This window comes from Oncorhynchus keta, chromosome 1 (assembly GCF_023373465.1).
Source record: "Oncorhynchus keta strain PuntledgeMale-10-30-2019 chromosome 1, Oket_V2, whole genome shotgun sequence".
Classification (NCBI taxonomy): domain Eukaryota; kingdom Metazoa; phylum Chordata; class Actinopteri; order Salmoniformes; family Salmonidae; genus Oncorhynchus; species Oncorhynchus keta.
The window spans coordinates 18,017,352-18,039,634 of record NC_068421.1 but is presented as its reverse complement, the minus strand read 5'-3'; the positions used below and the strand labels follow the sequence as shown (position 1 = coordinate 18,039,634).

Here is a 22,283-nt window from a genome sequence, read left to right as displayed (position 1 = left end):
CCATGTTATTATCATTGCTGAATACATCCTCATAATTATTTCATAGCTTTGCAGAGGGGGAACAAATATGAACACCCTTCGCCTTTAATTATTATGTAGCACCCGTAGGGTCAGGTTTAATTCTGGGGTGAAGAGGGCAGAATCAGAACTTAATCCCAGTTTTGTACAGCAAGGCAAATGGGGAAGCATGCATCAAGCTTAGAACAAACACCCACTACAACAAAGGATGGGAATAAACCAAGGGTTATGACTGAATATGCAGATTTGTTTTGGTGTGTGTCTCCAATATGTGGTGTCTGGGACATCTGTCTGTTTCTGTGACTCTGACTAGAGAGGTTAGAGAGGTGGGGGGGTGGAGAGAGGATCAAGGAGAGAATTGAAAACAGCAATAGAAAACAAACGTGGTCGTCTGGAGAGGGAGATGTGTGTGTGTTTGTGTGTGTTTGCCCACCTGCTTCAACTCTGAGAGATCTACCAGGACAGCAAGAACGAGCAGGAGAGAAACCGTGGAGGGGATGTTTAAAAAGGTAGAAGTTCAGATTGTGATTTAGCTTGGCAGGTGCCAGTATAATCCTTATACATTGACAAAGTGACTACATCAATATACATGGTTGTTGTAGTACACTCTGGGAAAAATTGGTTCCATTAGGGTTCTTTGGCTGTCACAGAGGGTTCTGTGGAAAAGCGGTATGACATGTCCTTCAATCTCTGACCATGAAATGTTCCTCCCACTTGCCTCTTCCACCACCAGCACCCTCTCGACACTGCCTATAGGGATAAGTGTCCTCTCTTCTTCCTAGAATGAAACGTCCAAAATCCTAATTTGCGAAATACAATGTGTAAAACTGTTTTCAAAGAGAGAATTAGCTGTGAACCATGGGAGAGCAGCTAATGTCACCCTGCACAACATGAGCCCTGGCCTCCCCTCTGTGCTCTGTGTTCTCTCTCTTTGTGTGCTGTCTCTGTGTGTGTGTGTGTGTGTGTGTGTGTGTGTGTGTGTGTGTGTGTGTGTGTGTGTGTGTGTGTGTGTGTGTGTGTGTGTGTGTGTGTGTGTGTGTGTGTGTGTGTGTGTGTGTGTGTGTGTGTGTGTGTGTGTGTGTGTGTGTGTGTGTGTGTGTGTGTGTGTGTGTGTGTCTGTCTGTGTGTGTGTCTGAGTGTGTGTCTGTGTGTGCGTGTGTGTGTGTGTGTGTGTGTGTGTGTGTGTGTGTGTGTGTCTGTGTGTGTCTGAGTGTGTGTCTGAGTGTGTGTCTGAGTGTGTGTCTGAGTGTGTGTCTGAGTGTCTGCGAGTGTGTGTGGCCATTTCTGTAAGTTCTTAGAAGATGGCATTCCTGTTTATACTTATTGTATTTCTGTAGCCTGTCTTGTGATATTCCTGAGGAGGTGTTAAGAGCTGTGTCAGCTGTGTTGATTACAGCAGCTCTTTGATGGACCTTTCCCAAGGGAGTGAGAGAGCGACAGAGCGAGAGATAGAGCGAGAGACAGAGCTCAGTTGGTAGAGCATGGCGCTTGTAACGCCAGGGTAGTGGGTTCGATCCCGGGACCACCCATACGTAGAATGTATGCACACATGACTGTAAGTCGCTTTGGATAAAAGCGTCTGATAAATGGCATATATTATTATTATTAGAGCGAGACAGAGACAGAGACAGAGACAGAGCGAGAGACAGAGACAGAGCGAGAGACAGAGCGAGAGACAGAGACAGAGCGAGAGCGAGAGACAGAGCTCAGTTGGTAGAGCATGGCGCTTGTAACGCCAGGGTAGTGGGTTCGATCCCGGGACCACCCATACGTAGAATGTATGCACACATGACTGTAAGTCGCTTTGGATAAAAGCGTCTGATAAATGGCATATATTATTATTATTAGAGCGAGAGCGAGAGACAGAGCGAGAGACAGAGCGAGCGAGACAGAGACAGAGCGAGAGACAGAGCGAGCGAGAGACAGAGACAGAGCGAGAGACAGAGACAGAGCGAGAGCGAGAGACAGAGCGAGAGACAGAGACAGAGCGAGAGCGAGAGACAGAGCGAGAGACAGAGACAGAGCGAGAGCGAGAGACAGAGCGAGAGACAGAGCGAGAGACAGAGCGAGACAGAGAGAGACAGAGAGAGACAGAGAGAGCGAGAGACAGAGACAGAGACAGAGCAGAGACAGAGACAGAGACAGAGACAGAGCGAGAGACAGAGACAGAGACAGAGACAGAGCGAGAGACAGAGACAGAGCGAGAGACAGAGACAGAGCGAGAGACAGAGACAGAGACAGAGCGAGAGACAGAGACAGAGCGAGAGACAGAGCGAGAGACAGAGCGAGAGACAGAGACAGAGCGAGAGACAGAGCGAGAGACAGAGAGACAGAGCGAGAGACAGACAGAGACAGAGACAGAGCTAGAGCCAGAGCCAGAGCCAGAGCCAGAGCCAGAGCCAGAGCCAGAGCCAGAGCCAGAGCCAGAGCCAGAGCCAGAGCCAGAGCCAGAGCCAGAGCCAGAGCCAGAGCCAGAGCCAGAGCCAGAGACAGAGCCAGAGATAGAGATAGAGATAGAGATAGAGATAGAGATAGAGATAGAGATAGAGATAGAGATAGAGATAGAGACAGAGACAGAGATAGAGATAGAGATAGAGAGCCAGAGCCAGAGCCAGAGCCAGAGCCAGAGCCAGAGCCAGAGCTAGAGATAGAGATAGAGATAGAGATAGAGATAGAGCCAGAGCCAGAGCCAGAGCCAGAGCCAGAGCCAGAGCCAGAGCCAGAGCCAGAGCCAGAGCCAGAGCCAGAGCGAGAGCCAGAGCCAGAGCCAGAGCCAGAGCCAGAGCCAGAGCGAGAGACAGAGCCAGAGCCAGAGCGAGAGACAGAGCGAGAGACAGAGCGAGAGACAGAGATAGAGACAGAGATAGAGACAGAGACAGAGACAGAGCAGAGCCAGAGATAGAGATAGAGATAGAGATAGAGATAGAGATAGAGATAGAGATAGAGATAGAGATAGAGATAGAGATAGAGATAGAGATAGAGATAGAGATAGAGATAGAGATAGAGACAGAGACAGAGACAGAGACAGAGACAGAGACAGAGACAGAGACAGAGACAGAGCCAGAGACAGAGCCAGAGACAGAGACAGAGACAGAGACAGAGCCAGAGCCAGAGCGAGGCGAGAGCCAGAGCGAGAGCCAGAGCGAGAGACAGAGACAGAGACAGAGACAGAGACAGAGACAGAGACAGAGACAGAGACAGATAGAGAAAGAGAGAGAGAAAGAGAGAGAGACATATACACATGCACACCCACAGAAATATACTTCAAAAGACAGTGATACTGATCGCTGACAGGTCTTAAGAGATGCAAACTGAATCAAAGGTATTCAGCGAGACACAGAAAGACACAGAGACAGACCCCTATGTACACCCCCCACGGTTTAGCCCTTCTAGTACTAATCACCTTGCCAGCCAGGTTTGCAGACAGGTTTAACGTAGATGTGTACCGCCACGCTCTCTGTGGATCTCTTCTGTCCGCAGTCGAAGGCTGTGACCAGGACCTCATACTGTTGCTGCTTATCAAAGCTCAGCTTCTCTGTGTTCCTGATGTTACCTATGGAGGACAGGAGAGGTCAGAGGTCAGCTTCTCTGTGTTCCTGATGTTATCTACAGAGGACAGGAGAGGTCAGAGGTCCCAATCAACTGGCTGCTGTCCATCATATTGCCTTCCACAGGACAAAGCATGTCTATGTGAGTGTGTGTGTGTGTGTGTGTGTGTGTGTGTGTGTGTGTGTGTGTGTGTGTGTGTGTGTGTGTGTGTGTGTGTGTGTGTGTGTGTGTGTGTGTGTGTGTGTGTGTGTGTGTGTGTGTGTGAAAGAAAGCATGGAGGGATTTGTTGTAGTCCTCATGTGCTGCTTAATATTTGATATGGTAGACTTAAGGCTGATGAGAACAGGAGAACAGTGTGTGTGTGTCTGACAGATGAGGCAACACAGTGAAATGCGATGAGGCAGCAGAACACAACAACAGTATGTGCAGGTAGAGAGGTACTGTACTTATGGATATGAGCTGTGAAGGAGAGATGGAGACAGTAGTTTAGGGAGAATAGAAATGATAGTGAATGTATGAAAAAGAGGACAAAACTTCATTTACAGGTAACAACTGTTAACAAGTTGACAATTATGCCAATTAAGATCTCTCTCGCTCTCTCAATTCAAAGGGCGTTATTGGCATGGGAACCATATGTTAACATTACCAAAGCAAGTGAAATAGATAATAAACTAAGTGAATTTAACATTACACTCACAAAAGTTCCAAAAGAATAAAGACATTGCAAATGTCATATTATGTATGTATACAGTGTTGTAACGATGTGCAAATAGCTATTCCTGCTGCGATTGCACTGTGATAATATCCAAATTATCCCCCCAAAAAATTGTGGGTCTGTGTAATCTGAGGGAAATATGTCTCTCTAATATTGTCATACAATTGTCAGGTTAGGAAGTGCAGCTCAGTTTCCACCTCATTTTGTGGGCAGTGTGCACATAGCCTGTCTTCTCTTGAGAGCCAGGTCTGCCTTCTGCAATTGTTCTCAATAGCAAGGCTGTACTCACTGAGTCTGTACATAGTCAAAGCGTTCCTTAATTTTGGTACTGTCACAGTGGTCAGGTATTCTGCCGCTGTTTATTCTCTGTTTAGGGCCAAATAGCATTCTAGTTCGTTTCTTTGTACATTTTTTGTAAATCATTATTTTTTGTTTTATCATAATTCTATTGGGTCTAATTGTGTTGCTGTCCTGGGGCTCTGTAGGGTGTGTTTGTGAACAGAGCCCCAGGATCAGCTTGCTTAGGGGACTCTTCTCCAGGTTCATCTCTCTGTAGGTGATGGATTTGTTATGGAAGGTTTATGAATAGCTGCCTTTCAGGTGGTTGTAGAATTTAACAGCTCTTTTCTGGATTTTGATAAATAGCGGGTAACGGCCTAATTCTGCTCTGCATGCATTATTTGGTATTTTACAATGTAGACAGAGGATATTTTTGCAGAATTCTGCATGCAGAGTCTCAATATGGTGTTTGTCCCATTTTGTGAATTATTGGTTGGTGAGCCGACCCCAAACCTCATAACCATAAAGGGCAAGTATTTTTAGCCAGATCCTAATTGATATGTCAAATGTTATGTTCGTTTTGAAGGTGTAGAAGGCCCTTCTTGTCTTGTCTCTCAGATCGTTCACAGCTTTGTGGAAGTTACCTGTGGCGATGATGCTGAGGCCAAGGTATGTATAGTTGTTTTTGTGCTCTTGGGCAACGGTGTTGTCATGACGTTGGCCTGGGGATAGGTTTATGACAGTCATAAATACCTCTTCCCCCCTTTTTCCTCTCTCTACCCTACTGATGTTACATTTGCAAAACCCTTGGTTAACAGAGATTCTGAAAACATCAGAAGGTGGGGGGAAATGAACTATATTCTGGTAATTCGACCAATTGAACATATGCGGTGGTACTTAATGAATATGATGTCAGTTCGGTTGCCATCTGAGACATTCTCATTAATGATAAGATGACATAACTATAATGTGTAGACTTTCTACTATAGAGTTTATCTGATTCACATGGAATTGTTGTTCAATTTAAATGTTTGAATATGAAATTATTTGTGATGGGATGAAATGGGATTTTAGCTTCTAAAATGTGAGATTTGGGTTTTCATAAGATAAGGCTCTGCTCAATCAGTGGCCCGCCCCTGTGAAGGGACATGGGCTATAAAACTTTTCAAACATGCCCTCCTCTCCCTTCCTATATAAAGCCGTGACGACAATATAAGCTCCTGTTCCGATGTGGGGACGACGGTCCGATGTCAGAATGGTTCAGATAATAACTACAGAATGAAGCCAACATCAGCGTGAGCTTTGGTTGCGAATGGTATGAACTTTGAACTCTTATTCACTACAGAAGTGATACCTCCTAGCCGTTGAGTTAGCAACAGCCGCTGCAAACGAGGGTTAGGAAGGAATAGACAGAGTATCCCGTCTATCACACAACGACGTTACTACAACATATCCAATTGACAACCAGAGACATTCTTCAAAGGACAAAGGACTTGGTTGGACAACACGGCCTTCCATCTACCACCAACCAACCGAAGCGCAGCTCAGAGTACATATTTATTGCATTTTCCTTTTCCAAATGGGCGGTAATTTAGAATGCATAAGATACTGTATTTACGATAGCACAGCTTCGGCCTTTGTTCCTCAGTCTTCCTGCTCCTTCACTCAACCCAGCCCCTTTTCTTTTGTGTAACAAGCTGTCATATCTGTTCCGCCTGCGAGGGACGTTTTAATTATGACATAATTTGTAATCAAGTTATGATTTAATTATGTGTATGTGTAATTCTGTGTGATTAGTTAGGTATTTAGTAAATAAATAATTAAACCCAATTTTGTATTGCTGATTCAAATTGTTAGCCAGGGTTTGTGCAGATAACTAAGACTTTACAACTTTCAAATGAGACTGAATTAAAATGATGATTAATATTGACTGTTATTGATGTAAAATATTACTAGGTATTTAAGAGTTTATTCGGAAGATAACAGCAATATACATATCATTTTGCGGTGCCCGACTCTTAATTACATTTACATGATTAGCTCAATCAGGTAATATTAATTACAGAGAAATTATTTTATAGAATAGCATGTCATATCACTTAATCCGGCATAGCCAAAGACACGACAGTGTCTAGATGGAATTTGTATTTGTGGTCCTGGCAACTGGACCTTTTTTGGAACACCGTTATTTTGGTCTTACTGAGATTTACTGTCAGGGCCCAGGTCTGACAGAATCTGTGCAGAAGATCTAGGTGCTGCTGTAGGCCCTCCTTGGTTGGTGACAGAAGCACCAGATCATCAGCAAACAGCCCTGTTGGAAGAAATATGTGTGTTTTTTATCAATTTTAACTGTACACCTGTTGTTTGCATCACTGCCTGGTATGGCAACTGCTCGGCATCCGACCGTAAGGCACTACAGAGGGTAATGCGTACCTCCCAGCACATCACCAGGGTCAAGCTTCCTGCCATCCAGGACCTCTATACCAGGCGGTGTCAGAGGAAGGCCCTGAATATTGTCAATGTCTCCAGCCACCCTAGTCATAGACTGTTCTCTCTGCTAACACAAGGCAAGGAGTACCAGAGCACCAAGTCTCGGTCCAAAAGGCTTCTAAACAGCTTCTACCCCCAATCCATAAGACTCCTGAACATCTAATCACGTCCTCCCGCCCGTCCCCCCCTCTTTTACCCTGCTGATACTCTCTGGTATTATCTATGCATAGTCACTTTAATAACTCTACCTACATGTACATATTACCTCAATTACCTCGACTAACCTGTGTCCCCGTACATTGACTCTGTACCGGTACCCCCTGTATACAGCCTCGCTACTGTTATTTTATTTGCTGCTCTTGAATTATTTGTAGTTTCATTTCCTATTCTTATTTCTTTTGTAGTTTTTTGGGGGAGATATTTTTCATATATCTTTTTTTATTGAACTGCATTGTGAGTTAGAGCCTGTAAGTAAGCATTTCACTGTAAGGTCTGTTGTATTTGGCGCATGTGACAAATAATATTTGATTTGATTTGATGATGCGGTCCATTGCGTTTATTAACCATTGCAGTTGATGGGTGTGTTGTTGGTGGTGATCTTAACCTCTACTGCTTCTTTAGCCATGTCAACTTGTTAACAGTTGTCACCTGTAAAGGCAGATTTCCCTCTTTATCATACATTTACTATCATTTGTATTCTCCCTAAACTACTGTCTCCATCTCAGCTCATATCTCAACATACAGTACCTCTCTACCTGCACGTACTGTTGTGCTCTGCTGTTGTGTTCTGCTGCCTCATCCAATTTCACTGTGAGTCTCGCCTCATCTGTCAGACACACACACCCACTCACTCACACATAATAATGCAGAGTGCTTTCCACCTGACAGAGATGCCTATTTCCCTGCCTTCAATTATAACGTCAACTTACACGTGTCAGCAGCCAAAACGCTCTGTGTCGACTGACAACCGTGCAAAGCTAATAAATGAAGTTTGACCCCCCTGCGTTTACCAATGACAGACAACAGCCTCTCTCCCTCTATCCTCCTCCTCTCTGTCCTCGTCTTCTCCATCTATCCTCCTCTATGTCCTCGTCTTCTCCCTCTATCATCTTCCTCTCTGTCCTTGTCTTCTCCATCTATCCTCCTCTATGTCCTCGTCTTCTCCATCTATCCTCCTCTATGTCGTCGTCTTCTCCCTCTATCCTCCTCCTCTCTGTCCTCGTCTTCTCCATCTATCCTCCTCTATGTCCTCGTCTCCTCCATCTATCCTCCTCTATGTCGTCGTCTTCTCCCTCCATCCTCCTCCTCTCTGTCCTCGTCTTCTCCATCTATCCTCCTCTATGTCCTCGTCTTCTCCATCTATCCTCCTCTATGTCATCGTCTTCTCCATCTATCCTCCTCTATGTCCTCGTCTTCTCCCTCTATCATCTTCTTCTCTGTCCTCGTCTTCTCCATCTATCCTCCTCATCTCTGTCCTCGTCTTCTCCCTCTATCCTCATCTCTGTCCTCGTCTTCTCCATATATCCTCCTCTATGTCCTCGTCTTCTCCCTCTATCATCTTCCTCTCTGTCCTCGTCTTCTCCATCTATCCTCCTCCTCTCTGTCCTCGTCTTCTCCATCTATCCTCCTCTATGTCCTCGTCTTCTCCATCTATCCTCCTCTATGTCCTCGTCTTCTCCCTCTATCATCTTCCTCTCTGTCCTCGTCTTCTCCATCTATCCTCCTCCTCTCTGTCCTCGTCTTCTCCATCTATCCTCCTCTATGTCATCGTCTTCTCCATCTATCCTCCTCTATGTCCTCGTCTTCTCCCTCTATCATCTTCTTCTCTGTCCTCGTCTTCTCCATCTATCCTCCTCATCTCTGTCCTCGTCTTCTCCTCTATCCTCATCTCTGTCCTCGTCTTCTCCATATATCCTCCTCTATGTCCTCGTCTTCTCCCTCTATCATCTTCCTCTCTGTCCTCGTCTTCTCCCTCCATCCTCCTCCTCTCTGTCCTCGTCTTCTCCATCTATCCTCCTCTATGTCCTCGTCTTCTCCATCTATCCTCCTCTATGTCCTCGTCTTCTCCCTCTATCATCTTCCTCTCTGTCCTCGTCTTCTCCATCTATCCTCCTCATCTCTGTCCTCGTCTTCTCCCTCTATCCTCCTCATCTCTGTCCTCGTCTTCTCCATATATCCTGCTCTATGTCCTCGTCTTCTCTCTCGATCCTCCTCCTCTCTGTCCTTGTCTTCTCTCTCTATCCTCTTCCTCTCTGTCCTCGTCTTCTCCCTCTATCCTCCTCATCTCTGTCCTCGTCTTCTCCCTCTATCCTCCTCCTCTCTGTCCTCGTCTTCTCTCTCTATCCTCCTCTCTGTCCTCGTCTTCTCTCTCTATCCTCCTCCTCTCTGTCCTCGTCTTCTCTCTCTATCCTTCTCTCTGTCCTCGTCTTCTCTCTCTATCCTTTTCTCTGTCTTCGTCTTCTCCATCTATCCTTCTCTCTTTCCTCGTCTTCTCTCTCTATCCTCCTCTCTTTCCTCGTCTTCTCTCTCTATCCTCCTCCTCTCTGTCCTCGTCTTCTCTCTCTATCCTTCTCTCTGTCTTCGTCTTCTCTCTCTATCCTTCTCCTCTCTGTCCTCTTCTTCTCTCTCTATCCTCCTCCTCTCTTTCCTTGTCTTCTCTCTCTATCCTTTTCCTCTATGTCGTCGTCTTCTCTCTCTATCCTTCTCTCTGTCCTCGTCTTCTCCCTCTATCATCTTCCTCTCTGTCCTCGTGTTCTCCATCTATCCTCCTCTATGTCCTCGTCTTCTCTCTCTATCCTCTTCCTCTCTGTCCTCGTCTTCTCCCTCTATCCTCCTCATCTCTGTCCTCGTCTTCTCTCTCTATCCTCCTCTCTTTCCTCGTCTTCTCTCTCTATCCTCCTCCTCTCTGTCCTCGTCTTCTCTCTCTATCCTTCTCTCTGTCCTCGTCTTCTCTCTCTATCCTTTTCTCTGTCTTCATCTTCTCTCTCTATCCTTCTCTCTGTCCTCGTCTTCTCCATCTATCCTCCTCTCTTTCCTCGTCTTCTCTCTCTATCCTCCTCCTCTCTGTCCTCATCTTCTCTCTCTATCCTTCTCTCTGTCTTCGTCTTCTCTCTCTATCCTTCTCCTCTCTGTCATCGTCTTCTCTCTCTATCCTTCTCTCTGTCCTCGTCTTCTCCATCTATCCTCCTCTATGTCCTCGTCTTCTCTCTCTATCCTCCTCTCTGTCCTCGTCTTCTCTCTCTATCCTCTTCCTCTCCGTCCTCATCTTCTCCCTCTATCCTCCTCATCTCTGTCCTCATCTTCTCTCTCTATCCTCCTACTCTCTGTCCTCTTCTTCTCTCTCTATCCTCCTCCTCTCTTTCCTTGTCTTCTCTCTCTATCCTTCTCCTCTCTGTCCTCGTCTTCTCTCTCTATCCTTCTCTCTGTCTTCGTCTTCTCTCTCTATACTTCTCCTCTCTTCCTCTCTGTCCTCGTCTTCTCCCTCTATCCTCCTCCTCTCTTTCCTTGTCTTCTCTCTCTATCCTTCTCCTCTCTGTCCTCGTCTTCTCTCTCTATCCTTCTCTCTGTCTTAGTCTTCTCTCTCTATCCTTCACCTCTCTTCCTCTCTGTCCTCGTCTTCTCCCTCTATCCTTCTCCTCTCTGTCCTCGTCTTCTCCCTATATCCTTCTCCTCTCTTCCTCTCTGTCCTCGTCTTCTCTCTCTATCCTTCTCTCTGTCTTCGTCTTCTCTCTCTATCCTTCTCCTATCTGTCCTCGTCTTCTCTCTCTATCCTCCTCCTCTCTTCCTCTCTGTCCTCGTCTTCTCCCTCTATCCTTCTCCTCTCTGTCCTCGTCTTCTCCCTCTATCCTTCTCCTCTCTTCCTCTCTGTCCTCGTCTTCTCCCTCTATCCTTCTCCTCTCTGTCCTCGTCTTCTCCCTCTATCCTTCTCCTCTCTTCCTCTCTGTCCTCGTCTTCTCCCTCTATCCTTCTCCTCTCTGTCCTCGTCTTCTCTCTCTATCCTTCTCCTCTCTGTCCTCGTCTTCTCTCTCTATCCTTCTCTCTGTCCTCGTCTTCTCTCTCTATCCTTCTCCTCTCTGTCATCGTCTTCTCTCTCTATCCTTCTCTCTGTCCTCGTCTTATCCATCTATCCTCCTCTATGTCCTCGTCTTCTCTCTCTATCCTCCTCTCTGTCCTCGTCTTCTCTCTCTATCCTCTTCCTCTCCGTCCTCATCTTCTCCCTCTATCCTCCTCATCTCTGTCCTCATCTTCTCTCTCTATCCTCCTACTCTCTCTCTATCCTCCTCCTCTCTTTCCTTGTCTTCTCTCTCTATCCTTCTCCTCTCTGTCCTCGTCTTCTCTCTCTATCCTTCTCTCTGTCTTAGTCTTCTCTCTCTATCCTTCACCTCTCTTCCTCTCTGTCCTCGTCTTCTCCCTCTATCCTTCTCCTCTCTGTCCTCGTCTTCTCCCTATATCCTTCTCCTCTCTGTCCTCGTCTTCTCTCTCTATCCTTCTCTCTGTCTTCGTCTTCTCTCTCTATCCTTCTCCTCTCTTCCTCTCTGTCCTCGTCTTCTCCCTCTATCCTTCTCCTCTCTGTCCTCGTCTTCTCCCTCTATCCTTCTCCGCTCTTCCTCTCTGTCCTCGTCTTCTCTCTCTATCCTTCTCTCTGTCTTATAGTCTTCTCTCTCTATCCTTCTCCTATCTGTCCTCGTCTTCTCTCTATCCTCCTCCTCCTTCCTCTCTGTCCTCGTCTTCTCCCTCTATCCTTCTCCTCTCTGTCCTCGTCTTCCCCCTCTATCCTTCTCCTCTCTTCCTCTCTGTCCTCGTCTTCTCCCTCTATCCTTCTCCTCTCTGTCCTCGTCTTCTCCCTCTATCCTTCTCCTCTCTGTCCTCGTCTTCTCTCTCTATCCTTCTCCTCTCTGTCCTCGTCTTCTCTCTCTATCCTTCTCCTCTCTGTCCTCGTCTTCTCTCTCTATCCTTCTCTCTGTCTTCGTCTTCTCTCTCTATCCTTCTCCTCTCTTCCTCTCTGTCCTCGTCTTCTCCCTCTATCCTTCTCCTCTCTTCCTCTCTGTCCTCGTCTTCTCTCTCTATCCTTCTCTCTGTCTTCGTCTTCTCTCTCTATCCTTCTCCTATCTGTCCTCGTCTTCTCTCTCTATCCTCCTCCTCTCTTCCTCTCTGTCCTCGTCTTCTCCCTCTATCCTTCTCCTCTCTGTCCTCGTCTTCTCCCTCTATCCTTCTCCTCTCTTCCTCTCTGTCCTCGTCTTCTCCCTCTATCCTTCTCCTCTCTGTCCTCGTCTTCTCCCTCTATCCTTCTCCTCTCTTCCTCTCTGTCCTCGTCTTCTCTCTCTCTATCCTTCTCTCTGTCTTCGTCTTCTCTCTCTATCCTTCTCCTATCTGTCCTCGTCTTCTCTCTCTATCCTCCTCATCTCTTCCTCTCTGTCCTCGTCTTCTCCCTCTATCCTTCTCCTCTCTGTCCTCGTCTTCTCTCTCTATCCTTCTCCTCTCTGTCCTCGTCTTCTCTCTCTATCCTTCTCTCTCTTCCTCTCTGTCCTCGTCTTCTCCCTCTATCCTTCTCTCTCAGCAGGTTGTCTTTTTACATTTCTCTTTGATATCACTTTTCATCCATTATGACTCTGCTGTTCTGCCCTAATACCCCTATCTCTCTCTCTCTCTGTCTTTCTCTATCTCTCCCCCTATCTCTTAGTCAGTCTCAGTCTCTGTCTCAGTCTCTGTCTCAGTCTCTGTCTCTGTCTCAGTCTCTGTCTCAGTCTGTCTCGCTCTCTCTCAGTCTCTCTCCCTATCTCTTAGTCTCTGTCTCTTTCCGTCTCCCTCTCTGTCAATGTATCAATGTGTTTACATGTGAGTGAGTGAGTGAGTGAGTGAGTGAGTGAGTGAGTGAGTGAGTGAGTGAGTGAGTGAGTGAGTGTGTGTGTGTGTGCACTTGTGAATGTGTGTGTGGTCAGGATGCGGTCCATTGCATTTACTAACCATTGCGGTCGATGGCGAAGGGTGTGTTGGAGGTGGTGATCTGGTAGTTACAGATCTGGCTGTACTGAGAAGAACAGTCCTGGTCTGTAGCCTCCACCTGCAGGATGTTGTCATAGATCTTCCCCTCTGTCACCGCCACGTGGTACTGGGCCTCCCGGAACACTGGAGAGAACTCATTCACATCATTCACCTGGATGTGTACCACCGCCCTGTGGACAGCAGGGGGAGACAGAGAGGACAGGGGAGAAAGGAGCCAAAGGTCAAGGCAGGATAACGTTTTTATAAAATGGATACGAGTAATCTAAAAAATGCCATGCAGGGTTTCCCAACAAGGTGCAGGGGTTCCCTTCACCGCAGTAATATCACCCTCAACACATCTGATTCAGATGATCATCAAGACCATTGGTTAGTTCATACATGTGTGCTGGTGCTGGAATACAACATATGGAATGGCTGGGGGACCCAAGGATTTACATTTTTTAAATTGTACCTTTATTTAACCAGGCAAGTCAGTTAAGAACACATTCTTATTTTCAATGACGGCCTGGGAACAGTGGGTTAACTGCCTGTTCAGGGGCAGAACGACAGATTTGTACCTTGTCAGCTCGGGGGTTTGAACTCGCAACCTTCTGGTTACTAGTCCAACGCTCTAACCACTAGGCTACGCTGCACAAATAACCCTCTGGCTAGTTAACCCAATGATACCAAGGTAATCTACTGCCTACTAACGAATAACCCTCTGGCTAGTTAACCCAAAGATACCAAGGTAATCTACTACCTACTAACGAATAACCCTCTGGCTAGTTAACCCAATGATACCAAGGTAATCTACTACCTACTAACGAATAACCCTCTGGCTAGTTAACCCAATGATACCAAGGTAATCTACTACCTACTAACAAATAACCCTCTGGCTAGTTAACACAATGATACCAAGGTAATCTACTACCTACTAACGAATAACCCTCTGGCTAGTTAACCCAATGATACCAAGGTAATCTACTACCTACTAACGAATAACCCTCTGGCTAGTTAACACAATGATACCAAGGTAATCTACTACCTACTAACGAATAACCCTCTGGCTAATTAACCCAATGATACCAAGGTAATCTACTACCTACTAACGAATAACCCTCTGGCTAGTTAACCCAATGATACCAAGGTAATCTACTACCTACTAACGAATAACCCTCTGGCTAGTTAACCCAATGATACCAAGGTAATCTACTACCTACTAACGAATAACCCTCTGGCTAATTAACCCAGTGATACCAAGGTATTCTGCTTCTACACATCAGTTTTATTCATTTTTTATTTTTATTGTACCACATTAGAGACACCCCATTCATCACCTAGTAAAGTACTTATCACATTAGATTTATCTTGACTTGAAACAACTATTAACCCACAATGTGTTAATCAATACTCTTCCTCTGGTCATGTAGAATAAAGTCAACTGATTGCATAATCAATTGACTGATTCATTCATTGACAAGAGGGTGATGGATTGAGGTCACACAAATTAAGTTTGATGAGCTTGAGAAACACATATACAATGACAACACTACCCCAGTGAGCTGTGTGAGAAAAGCACAACAGACCTGGTATATTGTTTAGGATTAAGATAATGCCAATCATGATACCACTGGAGTTATCCTCTTCGCGTCAGATCCAAAACCCTGTCAGACATCTTCTGGGCCAGTGATTCCACATTGACAACAACAGGAGACAGCAGGAGGCTGGACGCCTTCACACCATCTTATCTCTCTGTGCCACATAGCCAGTGGGCACTTTGTTTCTTTCCATTTGAACACAAACTAACACTTGCAAGTCTACACCCCCAGGCATCAACTGTGCTAACAGTAATGCTAAGTGCTATCATCAGCAGGCCACAGCCAGACAGGGTAAAACTAAGTGCTAGGCTCAGCAGTAACAGGCCACAGCCAGACATGGTAAAACTAAGTGCTAGCCTCAGCAGTAACAAGCCACAGCCAGACAGGGTAATGCTAAGTGCTAGGCTCAGCAGTAACAGGCCACAGCCAGACAGGGTAAAACTAAGTGCTAGCCTCAGCAGTAACCGGCCACAGCCAGACAGGGTAATGCTAAGTGCTAGCCTCAGCAGTAACAGGCCACAGCCAGACAGGGTAATGCTAAGTGCTAGCCTCAGCAGTAACAGGCCACAGCCAGACAGGGTAATGCTAAGTGCTAGCCTCAGCAGTAACAGGCCACAGCCAGACAGGGTAATGCTAAGTGCTAGCCTCAGCAGTAACAGGCCACAGCCAGACAGGGTAATGCTAAGTGCTAGCCTCAGCAGTAACAGGCCACAGCCAGACAGGGTAATGCTAAGTGCTAGCCTCAGCAGTAACAGGCCACAGCCAGACAGGGTAATGCTAAGTGCTAGCCTCAGCAGTAACAGGCCACAGCCAGATAGGGTAATGCTAAGTGGTAGCCTCAGCAGTAACAGTGCCACAGCCAGATAGGGTAATGCTAAGTGCAAGCCCCAGCAATAACAGTGCCACAGCCAGACAGTGTCATGACTGTCCAGTGAGGATCCAATGGGGTAAATCAGCTTAGCAATGGTTGACAGTAATCAGACCTCTCTCGCCCACAGCAGAGGGGAGGAGGTTGCTGGTGGGGGTTGACAGTTCACACCCTGTTGTAAATTCCAGGAGAAGAGAGATCTCCCTCTCCAAAATACACAGAGGAACGTTCTTTGTTAACAGACTTTATCCCGCCGAAACTCTAACACGTTCCAAAAGTGAATACTGGAACAATATTACAAACATAAGAACGTGGAGAATGGTCAAAAATTATATTTAGAATACTATTGTCATATTATTTTTGTGTGATGTTATGAAAAAGGTTAGATAGGCAATAAGTAAGTTGAAAAGTATTTGAACTACAGGTATGAAGTCTCAATCCTTAATGTTATATATGAAATATGAACAATTATGAAAGTATCTTTGTTAGGATAGGAATGTGATTTTATAAGGTATAAGAGAATATGTCACCTATAAACTGTGCATAGTAAGTAGCCACGCCCCGAGTGAGGTCAGCGAGCATGACAGACTGATGGAACCGTCCCCTTCGGCCAGAGTGTATAAAGGATTGGTAACAGAAATGTACATTAGACCAGAAAAGCATGGAGCGTAGCTACACGTTTGACATTTTTGGAACTTTGAATCTCAACATGAGGTGAAGAACATAAACTCAACAGACTAGACCAGAACATCGCCAGGCTGCAACTGCGCGTGTAAAGTGGTTCAAACTCTGACTATCAACAAGAGGTGGAGGAAGGAGGAAACTCCCATCTAGAACAATCACTGATACGGCTGATTAGCTGTCTTGAGTCAAATATCTAGAAATGCGAATCTAAGTGGGACCACTCTTCTCAAATCACAGTAGTACACTACTCTCATCACCTAGTGGGAACCATGGACATGGCTAGCTAGCTACAACGGTTCCTCCTTTAAAAGTTGCGTAATACTGCAGCACACCCTGCGTGCTTCTGCAGAATTTGGGGCACGTCATTTAATTCTCAGCCATTTCTTCTGTTACTTTAAGTTATTGCTAGTTTGACCACTAGAGAACATAAATGGCATATATATATATATATATATATATATATATATATATGTTTGAGAAACATTTGATATTGGCATTACCAGAGAATTTAAACCCTTTTTTGTATTAACATAGTATATGGGATTGATTTTAAGAAATTAGGCTTATATTAATATTATGGTGTTTCCATTCAGAGAAAAATGAAAAATTAAACCCTAAGGGCTTCCGTTAGGATGGAATGGGAAATATGGCGCTGTACAACGTGATTGTCGGGAGTAGGCTACAGGATTGGAGGATTCTAAATGGTCTTCTTCAGACAAATTTATTCCAATATTTCTGTAAGTCAGTGACCTTTATCCCCATACTAATTCGATATGGCTCCATAACTAAATCAACATTTTGAGTATTTTTTCTTTGTTTTATTAATGAAATGTGGTTATTTGTTTATTAGGCTACTGTGCTCTGGCATTCCGCTCTCTGGTACACTCAGATGAAAGTGCTCTGAAATCTGTGTAGATAGTAGGCTAGACACATTATTTTTTTAACAATGTTCTTTTCTGATAAAAAGTTCATTGCATCCGCCGTGGAGCCCAGTTTCATAATATGAACATATTTCCCAGCTGCTTGCCAGCGTTTTGAAGTAATGGCAATAAACAGGCCTTATCTTAGGGCATTTTTCACCTTGCCAGCTCCTATTAGTTCTATAGAGCACCGTGGTACCAACTCGCCTTCCGAACTTTCTATTCCCAGGTTACTGTTTAACGTCACAATGCCTGCTTTGCTAGTGTGTGCAATGAGACCTGCTCACGTTGTTTTATAGTCAAACTGTAAACAACAAAAATATTATTGGAACTCTGGCATGTGTCTATTTCACCAAATTTCTCGTAAAGTGTATATTTAGATTATTTTCAAGTCAGATGCCATTTTAATCATGAGAATCTCCTCTTTCTAATTATGTAAGCCTGGGCATCTAGCTCAGTTGTCATCAAAAGCTAGCCCCAAAATACATTTTGCCCTTGGAACGCTGAGCTTCCCCCATTGTTTTCCTATGGAGAGGCATGCCGGTCTATTTCACCAAAAATCTCACTGTGTACATTTTATTTTTTTCAAGTCGGGTGTAACCGGTGTGAAATGGCTAGCTATTTAGGGGGGTGCGCGCTAATAGCATTACAATCAGTGACTTCACTTGCTCTGAGACCTTGAAGTAGTTGTTCCCCTTGCACTGCAAGGGCGTGGCTCGATGTTTCGAGGGTGGCTATTGTCGATGGGTGCAGAGGGTCCCTGGTACAAGCCACCCTCCCTTATGCAGAAGTAGTCAGAAGATTGTATTTTTCATTACACAGACATGAGATCAGTTGACACCATTGAGGTGCGGATGTTTACTTTCTGCATAAGTTGTTTTTTTCCAGTTTCGTCCGACTAACCGATTGTAGTGGTAAAATAAATAGCGATACATTATTAATGGAATTCTAAGCATCACTCCAGTCAAAACAGCCTCTGCTAACGTTCAATTCCATGAATTTGCTATGGGTTCGCACTATTGTTCCAGTTTATTTGCCAAGGAAGAGTACATGATCAGTGAATATATTCAATGTACAGGCTACAATGTGGGAATCTCATGTGTGGTAATAACTACAGCACGTGTAAATAGGACTTGCATCCTTGGCGCAATACATTTATTATATTCTATTTTATCCATATGTAACAGTATATCTTCCGTCCCTCTCCTCGCCCCTGGGCTCGAACCAGGGACCCTCTGCACACATTGACAGACACCCTTGAAGCACCGTTACCCATCGCTCCACAAAAGCTGTGGCTTTTGCAGAGCAAAGTGACATCACCGATTGAAATGCTATTAGCGTGCACCCCACTAACTAGTTAGCCATTTCACACCAGTTACACATAGACTTCATTACTGCCATTCAGACTTGAAGTTGATACCACAACTAAGATAGCTGAGGTTCATAGATTGGTATGAATATTAGTTCAGAACCTAACGTTTTAGGGTTCATACACAGATCGGCTACATATCCATAGGCATACAGATATGTTTAAGCAAGTAAATAGTTAGCTATGTTACTTCAGCTGTATTGCAAGACAAGCTTACACAATTATACATTCAATTGCAGTAAATACTTTAGCAAGCTAGATTATTCTGCTGGTTTTCTCAGGAGTCCCTAAAACATCAAACAACACAAATTACAAATTCATTCTCCCAAAACTAGCTAGCTGGCTAATGTTAGCTTGTCAGATAACTTGCTAAATAGCGATTTTCATGAATTAACTTTATGACAAAGAAATATGCACAAATGTTTGTCTCTACATTAACTAACATATTCCTCTCAATTGTACATTTTTTCAAACATCTTCACCCAGGGACGGGTGACTAGCGTCAAAATTCGTCATTGGAACCACTCGATATGATTGGTCATATAAAAACCTTGGGACCCAAATGCATAAGGAGTGCTCTAACTCCCCCTTGTGGTGGTCTGGAGCAATGAAGCGATGGCGCTGTGTACCTCTACGTCCCGCGGTGCAAGCTCACAACTTTTAAAGGCGGAACCATTGTATCTTCCCAGTGTGTGAATGTTTATTCTGTGTCATTATTTAGTTAGCTAGTAAATATATAATTAAACCAATTTGTGTAGTACTGATTCATGAGTAAGGCTGGGGTTTTTGCAGATGCATGACGTTACGACTGTTCAGAATGATGATATGATAAGAGGTTATGAATTAATACGTTGACTGTTTCATGGATGTGATAGGTAAAGACCTTTAGTGTTTAATTCGGAAGATGGTAACTCTTTAAACAACCTCTCTCATGGTGCCCCAAAATCCTAATGAGTTCATTGTTACATGATTAATTTAATCAGGTAACAATTAAACATAGTTAGTTGATTCGATAAATAACAGTCATCAGATTAGTGAAAGTAAAGTCACGACAACAGGGTAATGCTAAGTGCTAGCCTCAGCAGTAACAGTGCCACAGCCAGCCTGTACTGTATGTAGCATCAGCACCAGTGGTAAGCTGTAAATCCCTCTGCAGCTTGACCTGTCATATTAATGTGTCTCTCTCATAACCCCCCCTCTCTGGATGGGGCCAGACATATGTTACACCCCACTGGGGATTGGAGGGAGGGATGGTTGATGGGATAAGGGTGAGGTGGAGGGTGGGAGGGAGGGAGTGTGGCACAGGAACACATCTGGTTGAAAACAGATGCCTGGTTTCCATTCCCTCTCCAGTGCCAGTGAGGGTTATGAGAGAGAGAGAGAGAGAGAGAGAGAGAGAGAGAGAGAGAGAGAGAGAGAGAGAGAGAGAGAGAGAGAGAGAGAGAGAGAGAGAGAGAGAGCGTGAGTTCAGTGGGCATGGTGCCACACCTGCTCCAGCCTCAAGCCATGCTCTCTGCTCTACAACACAACACAAAGCTGATGAAAATGATATAGAATAGAGGCAACCTAAAAAGACACAACTGCATCCAAATGACCAAGGTGTATAGAAAATCTCATACCAAAACTATCTGTATTATCGAATAAAGACAGAACACAAGAGGATCTTCTAGGCTACATGACAATATGTAGACCAATCCATTCCGATCCAAAGGAAGGTGTATCTATATATGACCGGGTAATCCTAGTCTTTTTTAGGCCTGGCGTTTGGGCTCTTTCCTCTTCCCCTTAGCAGACCCCTAGGGTAGTGCTTCCACCATGACACGTGTCAGATACGACAGGTGTAGGACCTTCATTTGATCACCCTTTGTTTGAATGACTATCTCATCTCTGTACCCCACACATACAGTACAATTATCTGTAAGGTCCCTCAGTCGAGCAGTGAATTTCAAACACAGATTCAAATACCAGGGAAGTTTTCCAATGCCTCGCTAAGAAGAAGGGTACCTATTGGTTAAAAAAATCAGACATTGAATATCCCTTTGAGCATTGTGATGTTATTATTAACACTTTGGATGGCGCCTCAATACACCCAGTCACTACAAAGATACAGGCATCCTTCCTAACTCAGTTTCCAGAGGAAGGCCAATGGCGACATTGAAACAGTTACAGTTTAATGGCTGTGATAGGAGAAAACTGAGGATTAATCAACAACATCGTAGTTACTCCACAAAACTTAAATGACAGAGTGAAAAGAAGAACGCCTGTACAGAATACAAATATTCCAAAACATGTATCCTGTAATTACTAAAGTAATACTGCAACAAAAAAAATAGTTTGGTCTTGAATACAAAGTATTATGTTTGTGGTAAATCCAATACAAGACATTGCTGAGTATTACTCTCCATATTTTCAAGCATAGTAGTGGCTGCATCATGTTACGGGTATGCTTGATATCGTTAAGGATTGGGGGAGTTTTTCAGGAAAAAAAAATGAAATGGTGCTAAGGACAGGCACAATCCTAGAGGAAAACCTGGTTCGGGCCGCTTTCCACCAGAAACTGGGAGATGAATTCAACTTTCAGCAGGACAACAAGCTAAAACACAAGGCCACATCTACACTGGTGTTGCTTACTAAGAAAACAGTGAATGTTTTTGAGTGGCCGAGTTACAGGTTTGACTTAAATATACTTGACTTGAAAATGATTGTATAGTAATGATCAACAACCAATTTGACAGAGCTTGAAGAATTTTGAAAAGAATAATGGGCAAATGCTGCCAGAAAAAAAAAAAAGCCAGTGTGGAAAGCTCTTAGAGACTTACCCAGAAAGACTCACAACTGTAATCGCTGCCAAAAGTGCATCTACCATGTATTGACTCATGGATGTGAATACTTATGTAAATGGTATTTCTGTATTTGAATAAATTTGAATAACTTTCTCAAAACATGTTTTCAATTTGTCATTATGGGGTATTGTGTGTAGATGGGTGAGAAAAAAACAAATGTAATCTGTTATGAATTCAGGCTGTAACACAACAAAATGTGGAACAAGTCAAGGGGCATGAATACTTTCTGAAGGCACTGAATATCACAATGCATCATGACAGCTTATATTAATGAGTGACAGCTCTTTGCTCACAATCGCTTATGTGAGAGTGTGTGTGCGTGTGTCGGTATGTGTATGTACGTACAGTGCCTTATTCATCCCCCTTGGCGTTTTTACTATTTTGTTGCGTTTCGACCTGTAATTTAAATAGATTTTTATTTGGATTTCAGGTAATGGACATACACAAAACAGTCCAAATTGGTGAAGTGAAATGCAAAAAATAACTGATAAAAAAAACAGAAAAGTGGTGTGTGCGTATGTATTCACCCCCTTCGCTATGAAGCCCCTAATAAGATCTGGTGCAACCAATTACCTTCAGAAGTCACATTAGTTAAATAAAGTCCACCTGTGTGCAATCTAAGTGTCACATGATCTGTCACATGATCTCAGTATACATACACCTGTTCTTAAAGGCCCCAGAGTCTGCAACACCACTAAGCAAGGGGCACCACCAAGCAAGCGGCACCAAGAAGACCAAGAAGCTCTCCAAACAGGTCAGGGATAAAGTTGTGGAGAAGTACAGATCAGGGTTGGGTTATAAAAAAAATAATGAACATTCCACGGAACACCTATTATTACACCTATTACACCTATTACATATATTATTAAAAAATAGAAAGAATATAGCACCACAAGAAACTTGCCAAGAGAGGGCCGCCCAACAAAACTCACGGACCAGGCAAAGAGGACAATAATCAGAGAGGCAAA

At 44.4% G+C, this 22,283-nt stretch overlaps 1 protein-coding gene across 2 annotated transcripts in view; it reads right to left on the bottom strand.

Moving 5' to 3' along the window:
* Positions 1-22,283, bottom strand: part of LOC118373793 (calsyntenin-2-like) — a 516,795-nt gene that overhangs the window by 145,309 nt on the left and 349,203 nt on the right. For both annotated transcript variants that reach the window (XM_052511588.1, XM_052511644.1), the window contains 2 exons: positions 13,016-13,224; positions 3,422-3,571 (listed from right to left, as the gene is read on the bottom strand). In XM_052511588.1, coding sequence (XP_052367548.1) covers positions 3,422-3,571; positions 13,016-13,224 — 359 coding nt within the window. The remainder of the gene's footprint in view (positions 1-3,421; positions 3,572-13,015; positions 13,225-22,283) is intronic.